Here is a 19091-nt window from a genome sequence, read left to right on the forward strand (position 1 = left end):
ATTTTCATTTAGATTTTTGACGGGAAATTCGCGTCAGACTTTAATGAATAAAAATTCCTGCAAAAGGCAGGAAGCGCATGGAATTGGACCGCGCAGTAAATTAAGTGTTGTTTCAGCATTTCAGTGCTTACTGAATGACATCCTGTCGTCTGGCCTTGTGTCTGTTCCTGGCGCAGCAGGCGGACGAAAGCAGCGCCAGAATGGCCAGCAGGGCACAAGCACACCCAACGGCGGCGTACAGGGCGCTGTCGCTCTCAGACTCGGACACCTCTGGCGTGGTGTCCACCATGACACCACTCTGGTGCACAGAGAAGACCTGAGGGGTTCGTTTTGAAGAGTCGCTGTCTGGAATGACGGCCGATGGACCTGCACAAAAACATAAAAAATGAATTTACAATAAATTTATTTAGCATGATTATTTTTTAATAATTTTAAAAAGTTTATTTTTAGAAGGATAATTTAAAGCTTTCTCTTTTAGGAAACCTTCTTAAAAAGTTCACTGAGCTTTTATTAAAAAAAAGTCTAGGCTTACGTTTCAGGCAAATTTTCCGCCTCTTGAGGGTGACAGCGGTGACATTTCTCCTCTCCAGAGTGACGTTGATGGAAATGTTGACGTCAACTTCAGCGTCCATGAGTCCATTGCAGGGCAGCACAATTTTGAAAGTCTGAATCTGGGTAGGCACAAAGCCGACCATTGAAATGTTGGACTGCGGAGGAAGCAGCGCCGACTGGTTGGACACATCAACGGAAATCACATACGGCAGCTGAAACATCGTAAAACAAATACATTGAATATAAATTTTACTTCGTCGGTTGTAAAATAAAAAATATTTATGTTGGAATTAATGTGACGATGGAGAGAATAATGAGAGAAACTCGCCCGCATAAATCATCTTAAATTAAGCACTTTGTTTTGGCAGAGCACTTGGGAATAAACTTCGAGCCATCTATTTGACTCTGTGACCCGGCTCAATTGGCGAGAACTCTCAAAGAAGGAAGCAGATGTCAAAAAGGGGACCACCCTGGGACTCGTCATAGACGCGCAAATCACGAATCGAGACGTCAAATATAATATAGTGTGAGTGTGCACTCGATCAATCACAATTACCACCCGCCGCCCTCGAAAAACGAGCACAATTGCTTTCGAGTCTATATTTCACGCCTCGTCACTTCGAGCCTTTGCGCATATAATTACTCATTCAGCTCGAGCGATTATTGAAAAAAGAAAAAATAGTTCTCCGAAGTGCAGCATGACTGTGGATCGCGAGGGTGACGTCACGATTTAATTCAATTCGCTCGGATTTTCAAGAAGCGGGCTCTCGTTCGTGAAAAGATCCAGGTGCGCGCCGATCTGAAAAAATAAGCGGAGGTGTGATGGAGACCCTCGTGGGGTGTGATGTTTGGACAGCCGCATTTATTTTGTGACTGCTGAATAAAAATACAGTCCCTGTTCTGCTGCTGTATATTTTAAATGCTGCCGGTCCACTCACACTTTATTCACACGCAGCGGCCCGCCGAGAGCTGCATATATTCATTTGAATATGTTATGTGGGCTGTTTGTTCAGCGCAAGGGGCCGGTTTGTTTGGACGCAGGCAGGCAAAGGTGCTTGACGGTCACGACTGTGTGATATTATTCTGATTCGAGATGCGTGGGACGGCTTGGAAAAATTGAATCTCCGCCGGGGTTCATCGCGCGGAAAGGTCAAAATGGAAATCTGATGTGTTTGATTAATAAAAATTCAATTATGCGTCATGTATTTGAGATTTATGAGATTTCGTTGTTTTTGAGTTGAAAAACTGCCTCGTCAAATGTGAAACAAATTAAACATCAGAATTTATATTTTTTTTTGTTGGAGGAAAAAATTAGCGAAAAAGTGCTGTCATAATTTCGTGGCGGACATTTCACAGAATTCGCTTATTAGTATCAATTTTCCTTCGACGCAAACTGCTTTTTAACCATCTCCCTGGGCCATTATCAATTGTGGTGTGCCGGCAGATTTGCGCTGATGTCGCACAGATGATGATTTTTTTTCCTTTCTCGGTCCATTCTCAAATAGACGTAATGAATGCCCCTTTGTGTGCGCACGGCGTGGAGTAAAGTCAAAGCGAGCGAGAGATGAAATGCGCGGCGGCACAAAACCCCCGACTCATTTGAGCGATCTGTCAAGGTGCACGTATACGTATAAGCTATACACGTGAACCATAAAATAAACATTAAGCGTCGTTTAATAACTCATCATTCACCAGCCATTATTACTGCAACAACGGCGGCAGGTTGAATTTCGTGTGCGGGGCCAGCAGAAAAAACTGCGGCCATCACTCAGTTGGTCGTCATTAGCAAGAGTAATTTACGAGTCTTGAGAACTGCATATATATGTACGCAGACAAAATTATGAAAAAGAGCATTAAATTTTACTTATTAAGCTTTTAATTTCATAAATTATTATTTTTACCGCATTATTATGACATAAAAAATTAATGATCATTCTTGTTAATATGGAGTCACGATTGGCACAGTAGTTTTTCAATTTTAAGGAGCTATATCAATTTATAATAAATCTAATTTTTTAATTCTTAAAGACAAGTAACTGACTTTACAGAATTAACGATGCTTCATTGTTGTCACTGCAGTACAATAATTGTTTTTAAAATTTTGTATTACTATTGTTAAAATTCATTGCTTCTTTACTTTGCATAGGAAAAGTTATCATCAATGACAAATGTATAACTAATGATGAGTAATGTCTACTTAAGTCTAATAAGTGAATCTCATTAATTAATAATACTGCAATGAGCCTTGGTAATAAATAATAAATTAATAATTATAAAAATTGGACAAATTCAAAAAACATTATGCAGTTTTATATTTATAAAAGAAACACATGTTTTACTTCTTGTTCATATTACTAAAATGTGTTTTAAAAATTTAAATAAGAAAAGAAATATCGCTTTAATTACATTATGTTAATTTTAATAAATAGGTGATATTCATAAAAGCCAATTTTAAGTTGATTATAGAAAATATATATATAGAATTTATCTAAACCTCCATTTTTTTGGTCTTGACCGCACATGTAAAAAAAGCATGCTTATCAGACTCCCACTATCTGACACGCTTGGTGATGTATAGCCGGTGGGTGACAAAAGTAACCACAACCACCTCTCTTTACATAAAAAGAAGTCTCGGCGCGCAGGGACAGAGAGAATGTCCGTCCTAAGATTGGAGATAAACCGCCTACTCTCGGCTGCTGCTTTTTAACGAGAACACCACCGGGTGTTAACTCGACTTGTAGCCAAATAAATTAAAAACTTATCGATTCCATCATTTCTGTGCCGCGCGAGTTACATGCGGCCAGTTTTGTTCACTGCCCCAAAAAAAAATAATGCAAAATGGCACAGCCACTTTTTCGCCGCAGCTGTCAATTAGCCCAACGGAGATCCGCCGGGTGTACGCTTTTTTATATTCAATTATTTAATCCTCCCCGGAATGCTAATCAAGTGCCCCGGCCGAGGCGAATGCGATTCCACGCGAATACTTTATGGTACTTGGGTGCCCTCTCGTCGGCCTTCCTGCTCAAAACACGACACTTGCTCTTAAATTATAATCCCAACAGCACACACAAGCGACGCCGGATTAAATTATTATAAATTTATTCCGCATTCGGCCAACGACGCACATAATCAATTTCCAAATCAAAGACACGACGCTGGTTGAGCTTAAAGACTCGTCTGGTGCTAATTAAATAGCTAGTTGATAGGGACAAAAAAGTAAATATATACAATGAATATAAATTTTAAATTAATTAAGACGCGCGGTTTTATGTCCAGTACATAGATAAAGGGGTACGTGTTTTTAAATATTCAACAGCAATTTTCCACTTGAGCAGAGCACGAATCCATTAAAGTAGGTTATCGAGAACTAGTGTCAAACACGAAATTTCTACCCGCCCTGTCACACCGCGCGCTTGTCGAATTAATTTATATTCGTGTATGTACATATTTACTCAGGAGAAGAAAACCCAACCAACCGTCCGACTGTTGGCCTGCCCGTTAACCAACTCCATAGCTCCGGCGAAAAAGCAGTTTCTAAAAAAACTCAGCGCTTATCTCGGAGCACTTATCACAAACGTGGAGCTTCTTGTTTGGTCGCTGTGTTGCTCAGAATTTATTTATATATTGACACATCAGAAATGACAGCCCTTTTTTATATGAAAGAAGTGCGAGGCAGCAATTTTTAATACAGGAAGCTTTTCGGATTTTTATCACTTCTCAAAGGTGCTGAGAAATCGGAGGAAAACGTCCGTCGTTTTTGTCTGGCAAAGATTACGCGCCGTTTTATCACGGCAGACTCTTGAGAGGTGTCAAACGTGTCAAAATGTTGAGCTTTATTTTCATTATCGCTCCTTGCTGGCTCGATGTTTGACTTTGGAATTATTAGGCAGACGATTTTTTTTCTTCACTCAACTCTCCATTCTTCTGAGAATTATCGACTGACCGGTTTTGAAATTTGTTTTGCCTGCTTGTTAGTTGATCTCATTATCATTCCAGCTACTTTGCATAGTGCATTGACGGCTCGTCTCTTTTTTTTTGCCACCCGGCGTAAAAACGAAAAATCCGAAACGGATCATGCTTGTCTTCGATCGCACAGGTGTGATTTATTTTTTACTCCTTTGCCACACCAAATTATATGTTCGGAAATCTTCAGCAATGACAAACATATCACTTCTTTTTACTCGCGAGTTTCCCATCGGGCACTTTTTTCCCGAAGGCTTGGGATTAGAAGAAAAAAGGCGTGATTTTGTGCTGCTGGAATGGGAACTCAATTTCAAGATGCAGCATAGAGACCATCAAGATCCACCTGCACATCAGATAAAATAAGTCGATCGACGGCAGAGGCTCAACCCTTTCCTTCCCACGGCGAACAAAAAGTGAAGTAATTAGATTAGTTTTTTTCTTTGTACTGCTGGAGAGTGCTGGAGAGGATAAATAACTATTTAAAAAATGGAATTAAAATAAATTAAATTATAGAAATTTCCTTTGAATTTTAAAAGTAAATCAGAATTTAAAAAATTCATATTTCCGTGTTCTTTAAATTAGTAGTTGGAGTAAAAAATACTGTAATATTTAAAAAAAAAAGGATTGTTTAATTTGAATTTTTTTAAATTATGTTTTCTTAAATCATTATAGTTTTTTTTGCTTGCAAAAAAAAAATTAATTTAAATGATTATAACAAGTACAAGTAATTCATTTTTTTTCATCTTCCTGCTTGAAGGATATCCTGAATTTTTGTCGCCATCGAGTTGACTTTTTTGTCGACACGCGCGACTGATTCGGGATTTTCCTTGCCAATGTATTTGTATCGAACGACGAGGCGGCAGTGTCGCCCTGTCAGTTCCGCTGAGCGATTTTTCGGCCATGCGGTGATTGAGCCTCTGGCAGTACCGGCAGCATGTTTAATTATCATCGGAAAAGGGCCTGGCTGGCCGTGCTGCGGCGGCACAGTGACGGTGCATCTTATCGCGGGCCCAACAGAGCGGCACGTCTCTTATCCACACACATTGTGTCGCTAACAACGTGCACTAAAAAGCTGCAGCACCACGGAATCCTTTTCGTCGTGAGACAACTCTTTTTTCCCCCTGGGCCCCTTTCTTTCCGATGGAACACAATTTATTTCAGTTTAAATTAGATTTTGATACATTTTTTCCTCCTTGGGCTACCGCAGCTCGATGAATAGCGCTGGCTGCTCTGGAGTTCTGGACCACACTATGCACGCCTTTTATCTTTTTCTTTCTTTCTTTCTCTCTCTCTGACTAGGCATTCCTTCGCGCGTGTATGTGTGTTAAATTGTAATGAGATTCCTTTCTCGGTCCAATACAATGTATTATTCGTTTTGATGCATACTTTTATTCAGCACATCTGGTGTCGGGTGGTAATACGTACACTCAATGTGAAGCAACACAATCGTATAAATGAAATGTGTTTTAGCAGTTTCTCTCATCCCACAAAAAAAAAATATTCAAGCAAAATTTAATCAATTTTTCAAATCAATCAATATTTTGAAAAGTAAATATGATAGTAAAGAATTCAACAGTAGATGGAAAGACTGATTTTTCTACAGACTAAATTAAATTTGTAAAAAATTAATAAATAAATAAAAAAAACTAGAAGGAGCTCGTGCAGATGCATTTCTACTAAAACTTGGCATTAATATGGAGGAAAATACAATCGACTGTATATTTATAATATTTAAATTAAAAGTTAATACCTTCCTATATATCTAAAGTGAACAATTTTATACTTTGACTTTCATTAAAATACAAATAATGTTGTTTAATATAGATAGCTAAGGCGATAACATGGCAGCAATAAATAAAAGAAATAATTACTTTTTTTTAAATGAAGTAAAGTTTGTAAAGAAATATTATATTAAGTATATACAAAATTACAATTTTTATTATGAAAAAAGAAATATAGTTAAACTGAAACTTTAAATAATAATTGTTTGCGTTTTATAATAATGATTGGCATCTTTCACCTCTCCAGCAAGCAACAGGTTTATCTCGTAGAGGTGTCAAGCAGTTTGAAATAAAAGTGGGCGATTTTCATCAGCAGCCGGAGCGTGACAATGAAATGTACGGGAAATCTCCTCGTGTGTATTTACTCTCAGGAGGAACACCTCACGACGAAGAGATGACCCTCGTAATTCGAAGTGACAAGATAAATGGGCGCAACAATCGATACACGCTAGGTGTGGGAGCGCTGAAGAGACGTCGAGGGTTTCTCGCTGCCTCCACAGAGCAAACAACCAAAAATATCTCGACTCAATATCGCATTTTCCTAAAGGCAAACATCTCGACCTGCTGCTTTTTTCAATATTTTTCAAAGGAGAGACTCTTCTTTCTCAACATGGTCCTTTCATTCCGGGTAGCGCGACGGTGGAAAATTATGGTAATCGTGCTTTTGTGACACAAGCGCTGTGTAAATATGAGAGGAAAAAAGAATGACTTCATTTTTTACCATTCCAAGCACGGCCGTAAATCACCAGAAATAAATGTATTTTACTCACGGAATCTCTGAAAAAAGGTGGGTGCTCAGGAGAAAAGTGCTCTTCGCAGAAGCACAATTTTTCGTATGTGACTCGAATTCAAATCTCCTTTCACCCTTTCGACCGCGAAATGTCTCCATTTCAGGCACTCAACCCAAAGTTCGTTCGACAGGTCTGGGTATCACTCAATCCCTAAACCAAATTTTTACCACTTTCTTTCCTCTGCGGTCGGTCTGGAATTTGAAACGTCTCTCGTGGCTTTTGTATATGTTTTGTGTCAGCCAGACTTTGAGGCGAAAAGCTGGACCCGACTTTTTTCGACGGAAAAGCCACAAAGACCGATTGCTGTTGTTGTTTCTCAGCCCTTTTTTTGTACTTTTTGATTTGTGGTCGAGTGAGAGAGAGGAAAGAGAAAGACGCGTATATGTTACTTGAGATTATTACTCGTTTTTTTTACATTCGATATTTTTCTCCAATGTTGAGCCACAACCTTGAAGGCGCGCAGGCGAGTAACCCGAGATGCGCAGGTGAGGTTCTTGTTAGCCGCCGAGAGATCAGTGTTTCTGATCTTTTTACTGCGAAATTTATGTCCGCCGCCGAGAAATTCTGCTTGTAAAATTAATAAACGTCATTGCGTAAAACTGTCAAGTGTTGGGTTTCTGTTTTTCTATTTGAATTCCGCACGCTCTTTTTTCTCAACCCTTCGGTTCCCAACAATTAATAAACAACAAACGCCGGGCCGCACAGCGTGCGTGGAATTTTATTTCCTTCTCGTCGTGATGCACTCCCCGCTCACTACCCGGCGGAGTCATTTGTGTTATTCGGACGCGTCGGTTGCTGCACCGATGGGAAAATTTTATTTATTATCACGCGGCTCGTGCGTCGTTTGACAGACCGTAATAGCATAAACAAAAGAGCTGATTCGGAATTAATGCCGGCGCGGTTTGTGTTTCTAATTAAATGCGCATACATCTTCGCTTTGAATGAGCCATTAAACAAAAAGGAATTTGCTCTTTATTGCCTCTCGGAACACTTTAACTATACCCTAGAACTGTTACTTTTTATTTCTAGGCATAAAAAGCGCATGGAATATTCATCATTGCGGCGTCAGGGATTCGAGATTCTCTTTTAGACGGGAAAAAGATAAGATAAATAATAATAATTTTGAAAGCTGAAGAAATTAAAGATAACGATGCAAATTTTGAGAACAAATTACAAGCGTGAGAAAGAAGTTCCAAAAGTTAATTTTTTTTTAAAAATTTTTTTAATTATTTAGAAAAATCCAAAAGATGCTTCAGCAGAATTAATATTTCTAACTTTTTAGTACAGTAATCATTATCAATAATTTTTTACTTTAAATCAGCAGAAAATCTATTTTTTTATTAGAATATAATTTTATTTTATCAATTTTTGAGTATTAAAAAAAAGAAAATGCGTCACTCATCAGACAATTTCGCCTAAATGTTTCCTAGAAATTATTAGCAAACTCATTCATATCGGTCATGTTCTCTGTTTTCTTTGAATGCCAAGCCTCAGTGGCACCCACTTATCGCATCCATTGTGTCACCATAGCAGTTGGCAGGCAAGTGTCAGTTTGAGCAAAATAGAGCCATCGCTCAATCCTCTGCGGTAATTAACGCCGCCACGATAACAAGAGCCGTGTGCTGGGCTCATTTTCGCACAATCGCAGTTCCGAGAAGCGACCGGACAATCGCCAAGGCAGCCTGGTGGAACGGCGTTCTCTCTCACACCGCCGGAATTAGCATTTTCATCAAAATCGCCTCCATCACGGCGGCGATCACGAGCCGCGAACTGACGCAGCAGAAAATAATTTTCCGACGTTGCGCGCACATATTTATTTATATTTGCTCACAAAAGCGGCCCAGCTCTGGGTGATTACACTGCCCAAGAATCGCCGGCTTTTGTGGTGCACTTCTTGCGAGAAGAGGTTGATTGCCGGCGTGTTGTTGTTATTGCATCATCGAGCGTGGAATATTGTATTTATTTTATGGATCAGCACGACCCCCATTATAAACGGAGGAAAAACGCTGGTTAGATTTTTCTCATTATCAAAACGCGCACGCACTCCTCTTGGAAAGGAGAAGCTCCTGAAGAGTCTGCTGCGCTGCTATTTCATATTTTATCATGACTCAGCAATAGGAAAAATATACGTGAGAGAAAACAAGCAGCTCTTGTTCCCTTTTGCCGTGTGCTGAAAAGTACTTGAGGAAATTGTGAGACTTTCTGGAGGTGACAGACAGGCGAGGCTCCTCTCGGACACCTGCTCGAGAGCCCTTGGCCTGCCGTCCGAGCGACTTGAGCTCACAAAAAATGGTGAGAAAAGTAAATAAATTTTAACATATAAGTGGCGAGACGAGTTTATCTAACATCTGCATGGATGAAAAAGCAAAATAATTGCATTTTTACGCTGATCATGCGGACAAATGGGGACAAAAACCCCGCGTCATTTGATGTGCCATGAATAAAAAGATAAAAAAATAACGTCGTGGGCTTGCGTCAGAGAAGAATAAATTTGCAGTTCTCTTGAAAATTCTAGAATTCTGTTTGGATAAAAATAAAATAAATAAATACAGCAACAAATGGCGTGGAAATTTCATAGAAATTGTGGTTAAAGATTTGCTTTTGTCCGCATGTTGTCAGAATTCATTCAAAGAGCTTCATCTTAAATTTTTGGCGTGCAGGAATTCTCACTTGACTACCCTCATGTTGGCGGGTAAATTATCCGGCTGAAGGACTGCTGCGTGTCAAGTATTCACGCCTCTCGGCCATTGTTCGGCCATCAGGATCGCTTTCTCAACCCTTTATGCGCCATTATTGTTCAGCTCTTCCTGCAGCGAAGAAAAGAACCCGCTTTTCACGTCGCGCAATTTTTCCCTGGGCGAGAAATTCGCGCAGCCGGCGTTTGACAATAATGAAGCCAGCACGATCGGTCCATTATTTCGCCGCAGAAACAACATTTACAAATAGACAAATTCAAGTGTGACAGACATTGATGATCCTCCCCGCTGGTCCGCCATGTAAGTGTTTAAGCACTCTGCATTTCCGAACACAATGAAACGAGCTTGTTCGAAAAAGATGCAAGGGTTTATTGATATGGCAGTTTTGAAATACGCCGCGTGCTTGTAAGTCTGACGTCTCTCATTTTTAAATTCAAACGAGAACACGACACTTGAAAAACAACATACAAGACGCCGTCAAGATTGATTTGCCTCCTTCGGGAAAAAAATAAATATAAAAATTTACAACAAATGTCTCGCTTCAAACTTTAAATTAAACAAAATGAAAAATTGACTCATTTAAATTCAAACAGGGGAATATCAAAATGTTTATCAACAGAAATAACAAACAGGAAGTATCAGTATATATATAAAAAAAAATGTAAATTTGACAGAGGTGCACGCGTGTCACCCGAGTTTTCCGTTTCGTTTAACTTTCAACTTTAAGTATCGCGTGCATTTTAATTGAGTAATTACTTCATCTGCATAATGCCGGTGCTCATTCCAGTTGACTCCGACCTATCAATAACAATCTGTCACGTTATAATAGCGCACATGGCATGCCCTTTTTCACGGTAATTTACGTTGACCGGCAAGCAGTGGGCCTTTCGGAGAATAGGCGGCGCATTGTTTTTAATAAAGCTCTACATCAAGTTGTCATTGAACTTGCCAAGTACGTTGGCTGCCAGCAGCGCTGAAAAAAATTGCCTGTCCCACTCTGATGGACACTCGTAGATACGCGCTGTATAAATTATGGCGATTCCGGCACATCCATCAAAAGGCCTTTTTTGACAGTAATTTTTTTCTGTTGGTTTTGCAATTGAAATGTAGATTCGCATACATATGGAGACAGTTATGACGATTGAAATTTATTGCAGCTGTGGTGCTTATTGAAATTCGGCAGCTGCCGTCATGAAGAAGTTTGATTAATATTAATTGGGCGACGTTTTTATGATTTTCATACATGCTTGGCACATCATGCGGGTTTGGATTTTCGCCAGAGATGTGTCTTCATCACTTCGCCCCGCCAAGTTTTGACTTTTTGCGCATTAATTTACAATTAAAATTTTATTCTGTTTTAAATTTAAAAAAAAAAAATTGCAGCTGCTTACAAAAAGCTCACGTATTTTTCTACGTGAGCAGGCTCAGGAAATTTCTCTTTGTCAAACACTAATAATGCATTTTATCTCTCACCGCGCGTTTTGCAGCACCACCCTATACCGGCAGACACGAGACATAAAAGCTGGCGTAGTAATTCATCTGTACGCTATTTTATTGTGTCACCCGGCACACGCGGCAAAACAGGATGAGTTATTATCGCCTAATGCTTTTATTTATTCATATCTCGCTCATATTTTTGCTAAATGCGAGAGGGTAATAGAATATGTGCGTCTGCGGTACACGAAACTACAAAGGGGTGCATTTCCAACCGCGTGTGCTTGGCTTTTTGTGCAATTTATTCGAGTGCGTGGCGTGCACACACTCGAAAATTGCAGACATAAGTTGAAATATTGCACGCGTCGCCTGCAGATCGGTGCGGCGGCAGACTACAAAGCCTCTTTTTTGGGGAACAACCCCCGCTTTCGCCAATTAAATTTTAATCTTCGGCCTGAAAACGTCACGCGAGGTGTGCGTAATTGAATCAAAAGGCGCACCCCTCACTGCACACACAGGGTTATTGAGCTTTAAATTATAATTAAAGCGGCGGGAAAAAACCGGCAGCTGCGAGTTGAATGTAAATTTCGAGCTCAAATTCCAGAATTTTTAAGGGATGCAACCCTCGAGTCTGCCGTTAATCGTCGGGTTGCTGACATCAAACACATGATCTTCCCCTATTCGTGCTTGATTTTGAGAGGAATTTTGGTATGTCCGGCTCAGAAAGGAATTACTTCGGACGAAGTGCGAATGCGGCCTCTCGGCAAATGTTATTACTTTCCACTTAATGTGCATGGGGGTGCGCCGACTTATAAGTTGTGATGGCCACTCTCATTACTATTCTGACCGAAATCAGCGGAATATTGTCCGGCGAAGGGATTAATTATATAGGCGAGTGAATGATTCATTTGCCGCAGACGGGGTGAAGCGCGAGGGGTGCGCGCCGGTCGTTAGGAGCACCTGTTTTTCCAAGCCGCAAACGCAGAGCTCGGCGCGCTGCATGTCTGCTGCTTTTTTATTAATCCTATAAAATTCGTTGGTGATATTTATGGCTAATAAAGAGAGGGAATGAGCGAGGCTCGTTAAACGGAATACCAGACTGCCGCTTTTGTGAAAGCAGCAATGCGAGAGAGTCACAACTTTTTTCCACCTCAAGCTTTTTAACCTCAAAGCACGCTCACGTCACTTCTCCAGCAGTGCCTTCGACGTAAATTGTCTCTTTTGTATGTATGTCCAAAATTATTGCGTTTCGGTAGACGATTCATTTTGAAGCTAATGCAGGGCCTTGCCACGCCGTAGTTTAAAAATAGGTGGACGTAGTAATAAATGTTTATCGTTCTAAAACTTGTCTAACAGAAATTTAACACTTGTTTTTTTTTTAATTTCCAACAAGAAATGAATAATTTAGATTAATTTAATTAAATTACAAAATCCTAACCAACTTTGTAAATAAATTGTAAAAATTGTTTTCATAACAAAAAAATTGTAAAATATTTTTAAATTTAGAACAATTTTTTAGAATTCGTTAAATTGCGGTCGTTTGTTAATTTTCAGGTAGACTAGGAATAAAAAAAATTAAAAGATAATTAAGATCATAACCGATTTGTTTTCAAATTATTTAAAATAAATAGGTGCCAAAAACATATTTGGAAACAAATTTTACCAAACTCTTGATAAGATTATTAAAACTTGGTTAAATTTTCAACATTATTAGCAAAGCAATAAAGCTCGAGAGCTTCTCTTACTGTAACGAAATAATCAAAATTTAATTACATCTGCACCCTAAACTCCGCAGTGGCATTTCCTCCCATCCAGTTAGTTAGTTTGCTCTCTGCTGCAACAATAATAATCCCTGGCTTGTGCACTCAAAACAGTTTGGAATGAAGATGACGATAATAATAATACCGCAGACTCTGCACAAACATTTCTCGCGTGAATATTATGAAGACGTGCAGCTTCTCTCGGTGCGGAGTAACAGTTCGCTGCGGATTACTCTGGGCGGCGCGCACTTCTCACAAATGGTGTGTGTTTGGCAAACAGCACTTTAAGCAAACAAAGACACGCGTCGCGTCTCTTGGAAGCGCGTATTAAACTGCCCTGCTCCGCATGCATGCGTTATTATTTTCCTTCAGCCGGCTGAGTCAGTGGCGTATTTTGACAAGCGCCCAGCGGGGAATGAGAGCTGGGGTGCCAATGTTATGCGAAAAATCCATCAACTTCTGCATGGGGATTGTGTATTCATTTTTCATTAAGTCAACAAAGTTGACTTGCTACCATATCTTTGCTGAGTGTGAGGATTGATTGCATACGAAACTCATAAAACTGCTGCTTTTGAATAAGGGTGCTTAATTTTGAGCTGATTGGATTAAATTTGGAATCCATGGATGAGGGACCCGCACCCTCTTTTAATATCTTCAATTTTTTTAATAAAATGAAATAGAAAATAAAAGCTCGCTAGATGAATTTTAATATCAAAAAAAGTTTTCAAATTTTAATCAAGCTTTTGAAAAACATGAATTTTAATATTTTAGTGTAAAAATGTTGGAAGTAAAAAATTATAAATTTTAATTATGCAATAATTTTACACGTGTCTGATTTCGCCCCTGCGTAGGGCCTCTGAGTTTTGTAGTCGACAACGAAGCTTAATATTGGGGCAGTGCACATGCATGGGTGCTCCCTTAGCATTTCAAAATTGCCATCTTCTCTACACTCACGCACGTACATATATATTTGCAGAGTGCAATGGACACGCGTACTTTCAATATGTGCTACGTGCGCGCATTGTGCTCGGTGCCCCAAGAGGAGGGTGAAACGAGGCCTGCAGCACCGAACTAATTCAAAATAAAAGGGCTGCGAGCGTGTTATTTAAAAGCGGCGCTGCTTAATGGCACCGAATAGAGGGTGTCACGCATCCGTGCCTCCGAATTATATGGCCACCGGTAAGATTAGGCAAATAAATCTTTCAATTACAGGAAATCGTGTGACGCGCCCATTGTCGGCTGCATCTTTTGCGCGAGTGAGTCGAGAAGGAAGGATGAGTGGTGAGACTTATTTATGGCTTAAGCACCCCTTCGTCGTTTTAATAAATTAAAGCTGGGGAAAAATTCATTGCTTTTTTGTTTTGTTTTGCCAGCACAGTATTCAAATTGGTATAACATTTTTATGAATAAATTCAAATAGATAGTAAGCCTAGATAATTCTTAACATTTTTCTTTCTTCACTAAATAACGAATAAATTATATATGAACTTCATTTTTCTCGTTGATTGCAAATCACAGTCTGTATAGATATAGGAATTTGTGATAGAAAATCAAATTGCTAGTAAAATCCTAAATAAATTTAAAATTTATGATATATTCAATTTTTTTACACCATGGAAATGATGCATATACAAAAGGACAATGTATAAAAATTTCAACGCCAGCAATTTCAGCACTTCTATAAGCGCCAGTGAATGTAAAAGTTACCATTTTTAACTGCTCCCCGCTGAATAATAAAATCGTCTGGCACGTTTGCAATTCATGCAACCAGGACGAATGTAAGCAGCAGTCAAAAAGCACCAACTTCCTGTCGACACTCGCGGTTTTCACGCCCATCTCGACTCACTCGCATGCAAATCGCCGGTGCTAACAAAAAGAAAGGGCCGTGCGAAAAACCACCCCTTCGGCACCCCCTATTTGCATTAGCTGATGAAGTCGTTGCGCGACCGGTTGGCACAAAAGGTGTTAAAAAGCCTGCCTGAGCTGCAGTGCGTGTAGTGTGCACACATATACGCACTTCAGCAAACACGGCGAATGCAAATAAAAAAAAAGAAATCCGAATAATATAACACGGGGAGGCAGCCGTGGCACACAAGGGCAGGGATGCCTGTTAAATACAAGCTGGATTGTTTATCCCCCAGCCGAGCGTAATGAGTTGGCTGGCTGCTCTCAATTCACTCCATTCAATTGGAAGGAAAATGCCTCGCACACAAAAGATGAGGCGAATGAAATTTACTTCTATTTGCCAGGGTGTCGGGGCGAAAGGATGAAGTATAGAAAGTAGCGCGCTGCTGCAATTATTATGATTATTGTATACGCAGCATCCCCTGCGAGCTTTCATTTGGCCTCTACATTTTTAATACGGTTCAGGGGTGGCTCTCTCGCGGGAGGAGGGGTGTGTCGAGGGGTGGTGTTAGATTGCGGCTTGATTGATGTGCGACCGACACAACTTTTCGACCGGCCGACGAAAGAGCGGTGATTGCGATCGCAGCGTGGCCAAAAGTACACGTTTGTGCTGACACGGAAGTATTCTTTGGTTGATGTGCGGGGTGCATGCAATTTGGAAGGAAAATCGTGTAGAAATGTGGCAGATCTGATCTCCGGTTTTGTTTGGCAACATGAGTCACGAGCCTTTCTTATTCTTCAGCTGATAACGAGATTCCCAATTTTTTCCAAGAGACAAAAATGCGATTTGAAAATTTCAGATATTATCCATGTGTACCAATAATTAAATAAAAATTAAATTAGGTATATGTTTGCTCTTTTTTAATTTATTTGATAATTATATTTATTTGCATAAAACTCCTTTGATGAAATTAAAAGTCTCTGATGAGTAAATTTCCATTAAATTTTTCCACTTCAAGGTTGATTGCCTCCACTTGACTCCCCAACATGCCACACTCGCAACAACATCCATAAAAGTGCGAAAAATGAATTCCGCTCTCTCCTCTTTACAAAAAAGAACGGAGCACTCGCTGAAACTAATTAAATCACAAGCTCGCGCCCCACGAGCTCCACCATCAAAGGCGATGAGTTGGTCGGTATATGACGAGTTTATAAAACACGCCGCAAAAGTACATTTCGCGAATTCCATTCTCGCTAAAGAGGTAGCAGGAGGATGAGGCGCGCGCAATTTATTACGTTGCTAATGAGGCTGAAAAATAAATATAAAACTCATTACCTCCGCTCGGCCAGCAGATTTGAATATATACGCTGAGCGAAACCAGATTCCAGCAGCACTCGGTGAAAAGGCGATAATTTTTTGCGCCATCCGGCTCGCCGAGCGAAATCTCGCGCCTCTCTTATCGCGTTCGCGTTAATTGAAAGGGCGAAGCTGGCGCTAATCACAAGTGACAGCGCAATGGAAATAATTGGCAACTGCAGTAGCATCTTTGCGGACGCGACGATGATTGATACAATGCGAGTGGCGGCGGCGGCAACACGTTTGCTCTCGCCGTTGGGGGTCTGCGCGTTATTTGCGAAAAGACGCCGCTCCGATAGAGCCGATCGCCGGCTTTAATTCGCGCCGGCCATTGTGAGAGAAAGAAACGAGCCGCGCGGTATTTCGTATTTCGCTATCCTGGAGCAGACCGACAATCAAGTTATTATGCGGCCAGCCGAGGAGGCCCAACACATTCCGCTGCTCGACACCGTTTTATCAGCTTGTTTATGGAAATTGGCGCTTACATAGTATTTTGCCAGTGTGCGAAAAATGGCTTTGCAGTTGTTTTATTTATTTATTTAAAATTGAGTCCATTGCTATTCCATAAAATAAATTGAAAGTAATTCAGCCACTTGATGGGACAGTGTTCGCTTTTACTAATGAATGCCTTACATTTCATTAAGCCAGAAAGTTATAGTTATTCACGCTTTATCCTTGATTCATTTTCTTGTAATTATAAAGGATAATTATATGACTAAATTTATGATTTTTAATGATACCGAATACTAACATTCTATAAATTTACTCCCAGGCGACGAATACTTATTATCATTGTTGATAAATGCAATGTTGAGGGGTAAATGCGATAGAATTAATTATATATTTTTTTAATTTTTCCTTAAATCGCTTTAAATAAATTTGATGAGATAAGGAAAATATTAATTTTTTATTAAAACATATCAGAATTCTAACTTAAATGAAAAAAATAACAGAATGTGTTCAATAATAATTTTAAAGTATTTTATTTATATTATTAAAAAACAAGATTTATTAAATTTTAAACTATATTACGACTTTTATGTAAGTTAATTTTTAGCTGCAAAAGGCCAATGAAATGAAAGATAAATCATGAATTTTATTATAAATTTTTTGCCATTCCCAAAATGGACAACAACACTGACGCGGCAACAAAGAGCGGATGATGGAAAGCTGTCAAACATCAACACGTTCATACACCAGATTTTAATGAATAAAATTATCTAGCTCGGCAGCGGCACAAGTCAAAATAAAGCCTCTGTACGCAGCTCTGGCCCGTTTTTCATTTTCATACCGCGGCCGAGATACGAGCGCCGATAATGGCACTCATAATAATAATAATTCAATATGTTTTTTGCCTCCACGCGGCGGCTCGCATGGGCGTAAAAATAAATTAGAAAAATGATTCATCCTGTGCGCGAGAGGAGCAAAAAACGAAAATCACTTGGCTTGTTCGTTCGTGTGAAGTCATGAATATGTTTTGACGGACTGACAATCGACAAGGGTACCGAATATATGTATAATTTATTCTTACACGTCCAGCAGCTTTGGTGGTGGTTTTATGAGCGCAACTTTTTACGGCTTCATCCCGGAAAATAATCGTCGTTATTGCTGCCGGGGGATTTCGCGTCGCGCATTGTTAATATTTTTCTCTGCGACAATAGACTTGGTGATAAATGTGGAAAGAAGGTGCCGGCCGGGGATCAAGCATGTATGTATGTGTTGATTATCCGCACCGCCCGCTGCCACCCCTCAAAATTTGGGTGCACCCCTTGGGAAATCGCGGCCATTATAGAAATTTCCACCCCCCGGCTGCAAAGAGGCGAACTTTTGGGAAAATGAACTGCTTGCGAGCGTCATTTGGAGTAGCTGTTGATTCTCAAGAGGACTGATGTTGGATTAATGGATTTGTTGTTCAGCGAAGTGTCTTCGGGGTGTCGTTGCGCAATTTTGCAGCGCTGTGTGACCAATTTGGTTATTGCTTCAAGCGTTTCAGATATTTTAAAAATTGATTTTCGAGAACTCTGATCGTTAATTAAAAAGTTCCTGTAAGAAATAAATCAAATTCCCCCACGTTAAAATTTTTATGCACATATTACAACGGAGGTCAACAATGGCAAATTACTTCCACTTTGAAAATTCTTAAACAGGCAAGAAGTAATTAAAAATTGTAATTAGTGAGTTCGACTGTGAATTTAATTGGAAAAAATAAATTAAAGAAATTAATGTGCGGCTCATAATTTAATAAAAAGCTATTATTTCCATCAGCACGATTTTATTATTGGTCAAAACAACAGGAATTAATTAATTGTCACCCTCCTCGCGAATTAAATTTCTGCTAACGAAGCAAATTAAAAAAAGTGACTCACTGTGCACTTTTGTAGTTTTCCCACAAGAAGTGGAAACCCGCACGGCTCGCAACGCACGTATTGAGCTCTCTTATTCTTTGGTATGAAGAGCGCTATTGAATGGGGTCCAATTTTCACAGGCGGCTTCCACCAAAGCAATTACCGCGGCAAAAAGCGACTCACGGCCGCGGAGCATCAAATATTGCTCTTCGATGCATCAACTTTTTCCACCGGCTTGAGCCGCGAGGCGCGCAACTCGAGCGGAACTAATTCAATTCAGAATTTGACGCGATAAGGTGACTCTCCCGCAGCACCTTGTTAGAAGTTAAAAGGCGCACGCAGGGGAGTCGACACTGTGCAATTTATTCCTCGAACTTTGTCTCGCAAAAACAGGCGCGCTCGGATGGAAATTCCTACAGCTTTTCTCGAAACGCAGCATTTGGCAACAAATTTTCCGGCACAAAGACGCAGAAAGTGAAAGGGAGTTTGGTATCTTTTCCAGCCAGAGGCGTTTCTTATACACTCGAAAAGCACTTTCCGTGCAATTAGAATGCACCCCCGCCTCAG

At 39.9% G+C, this 19091-nt stretch overlaps 1 protein-coding gene across 1 annotated transcript in view; it reads right to left on the minus strand.

Annotated features, from left to right (window-relative positions):
• Positions 1-19091, minus strand: part of LOC132201368 (tyrosine-protein kinase Dnt) — a 46700-nt gene that overhangs the window by 1985 nt on the left and 25624 nt on the right. The window contains exons 3-4 of the mRNA XM_059627492.1: positions 533-764; positions 132-366 (exon numbers count right to left, since the gene is read on the minus strand). Of these exons, the coding sequence (XP_059483475.1) occupies positions 132-366; positions 533-764 (467 nt within the window). The remainder of the gene's footprint in view (positions 1-131; positions 367-532; positions 765-19091) is intronic.

The sequence above is a fragment of the Neocloeon triangulifer genome, unplaced genomic scaffold (assembly GCF_031216515.1).
Source record: "Neocloeon triangulifer isolate White Clay Creek 2 clone unplaced genomic scaffold, ASM3121651v1 ptg000014l, whole genome shotgun sequence".
Classification (NCBI taxonomy): domain Eukaryota; kingdom Metazoa; phylum Arthropoda; class Insecta; order Ephemeroptera; family Baetidae; genus Neocloeon; species Neocloeon triangulifer.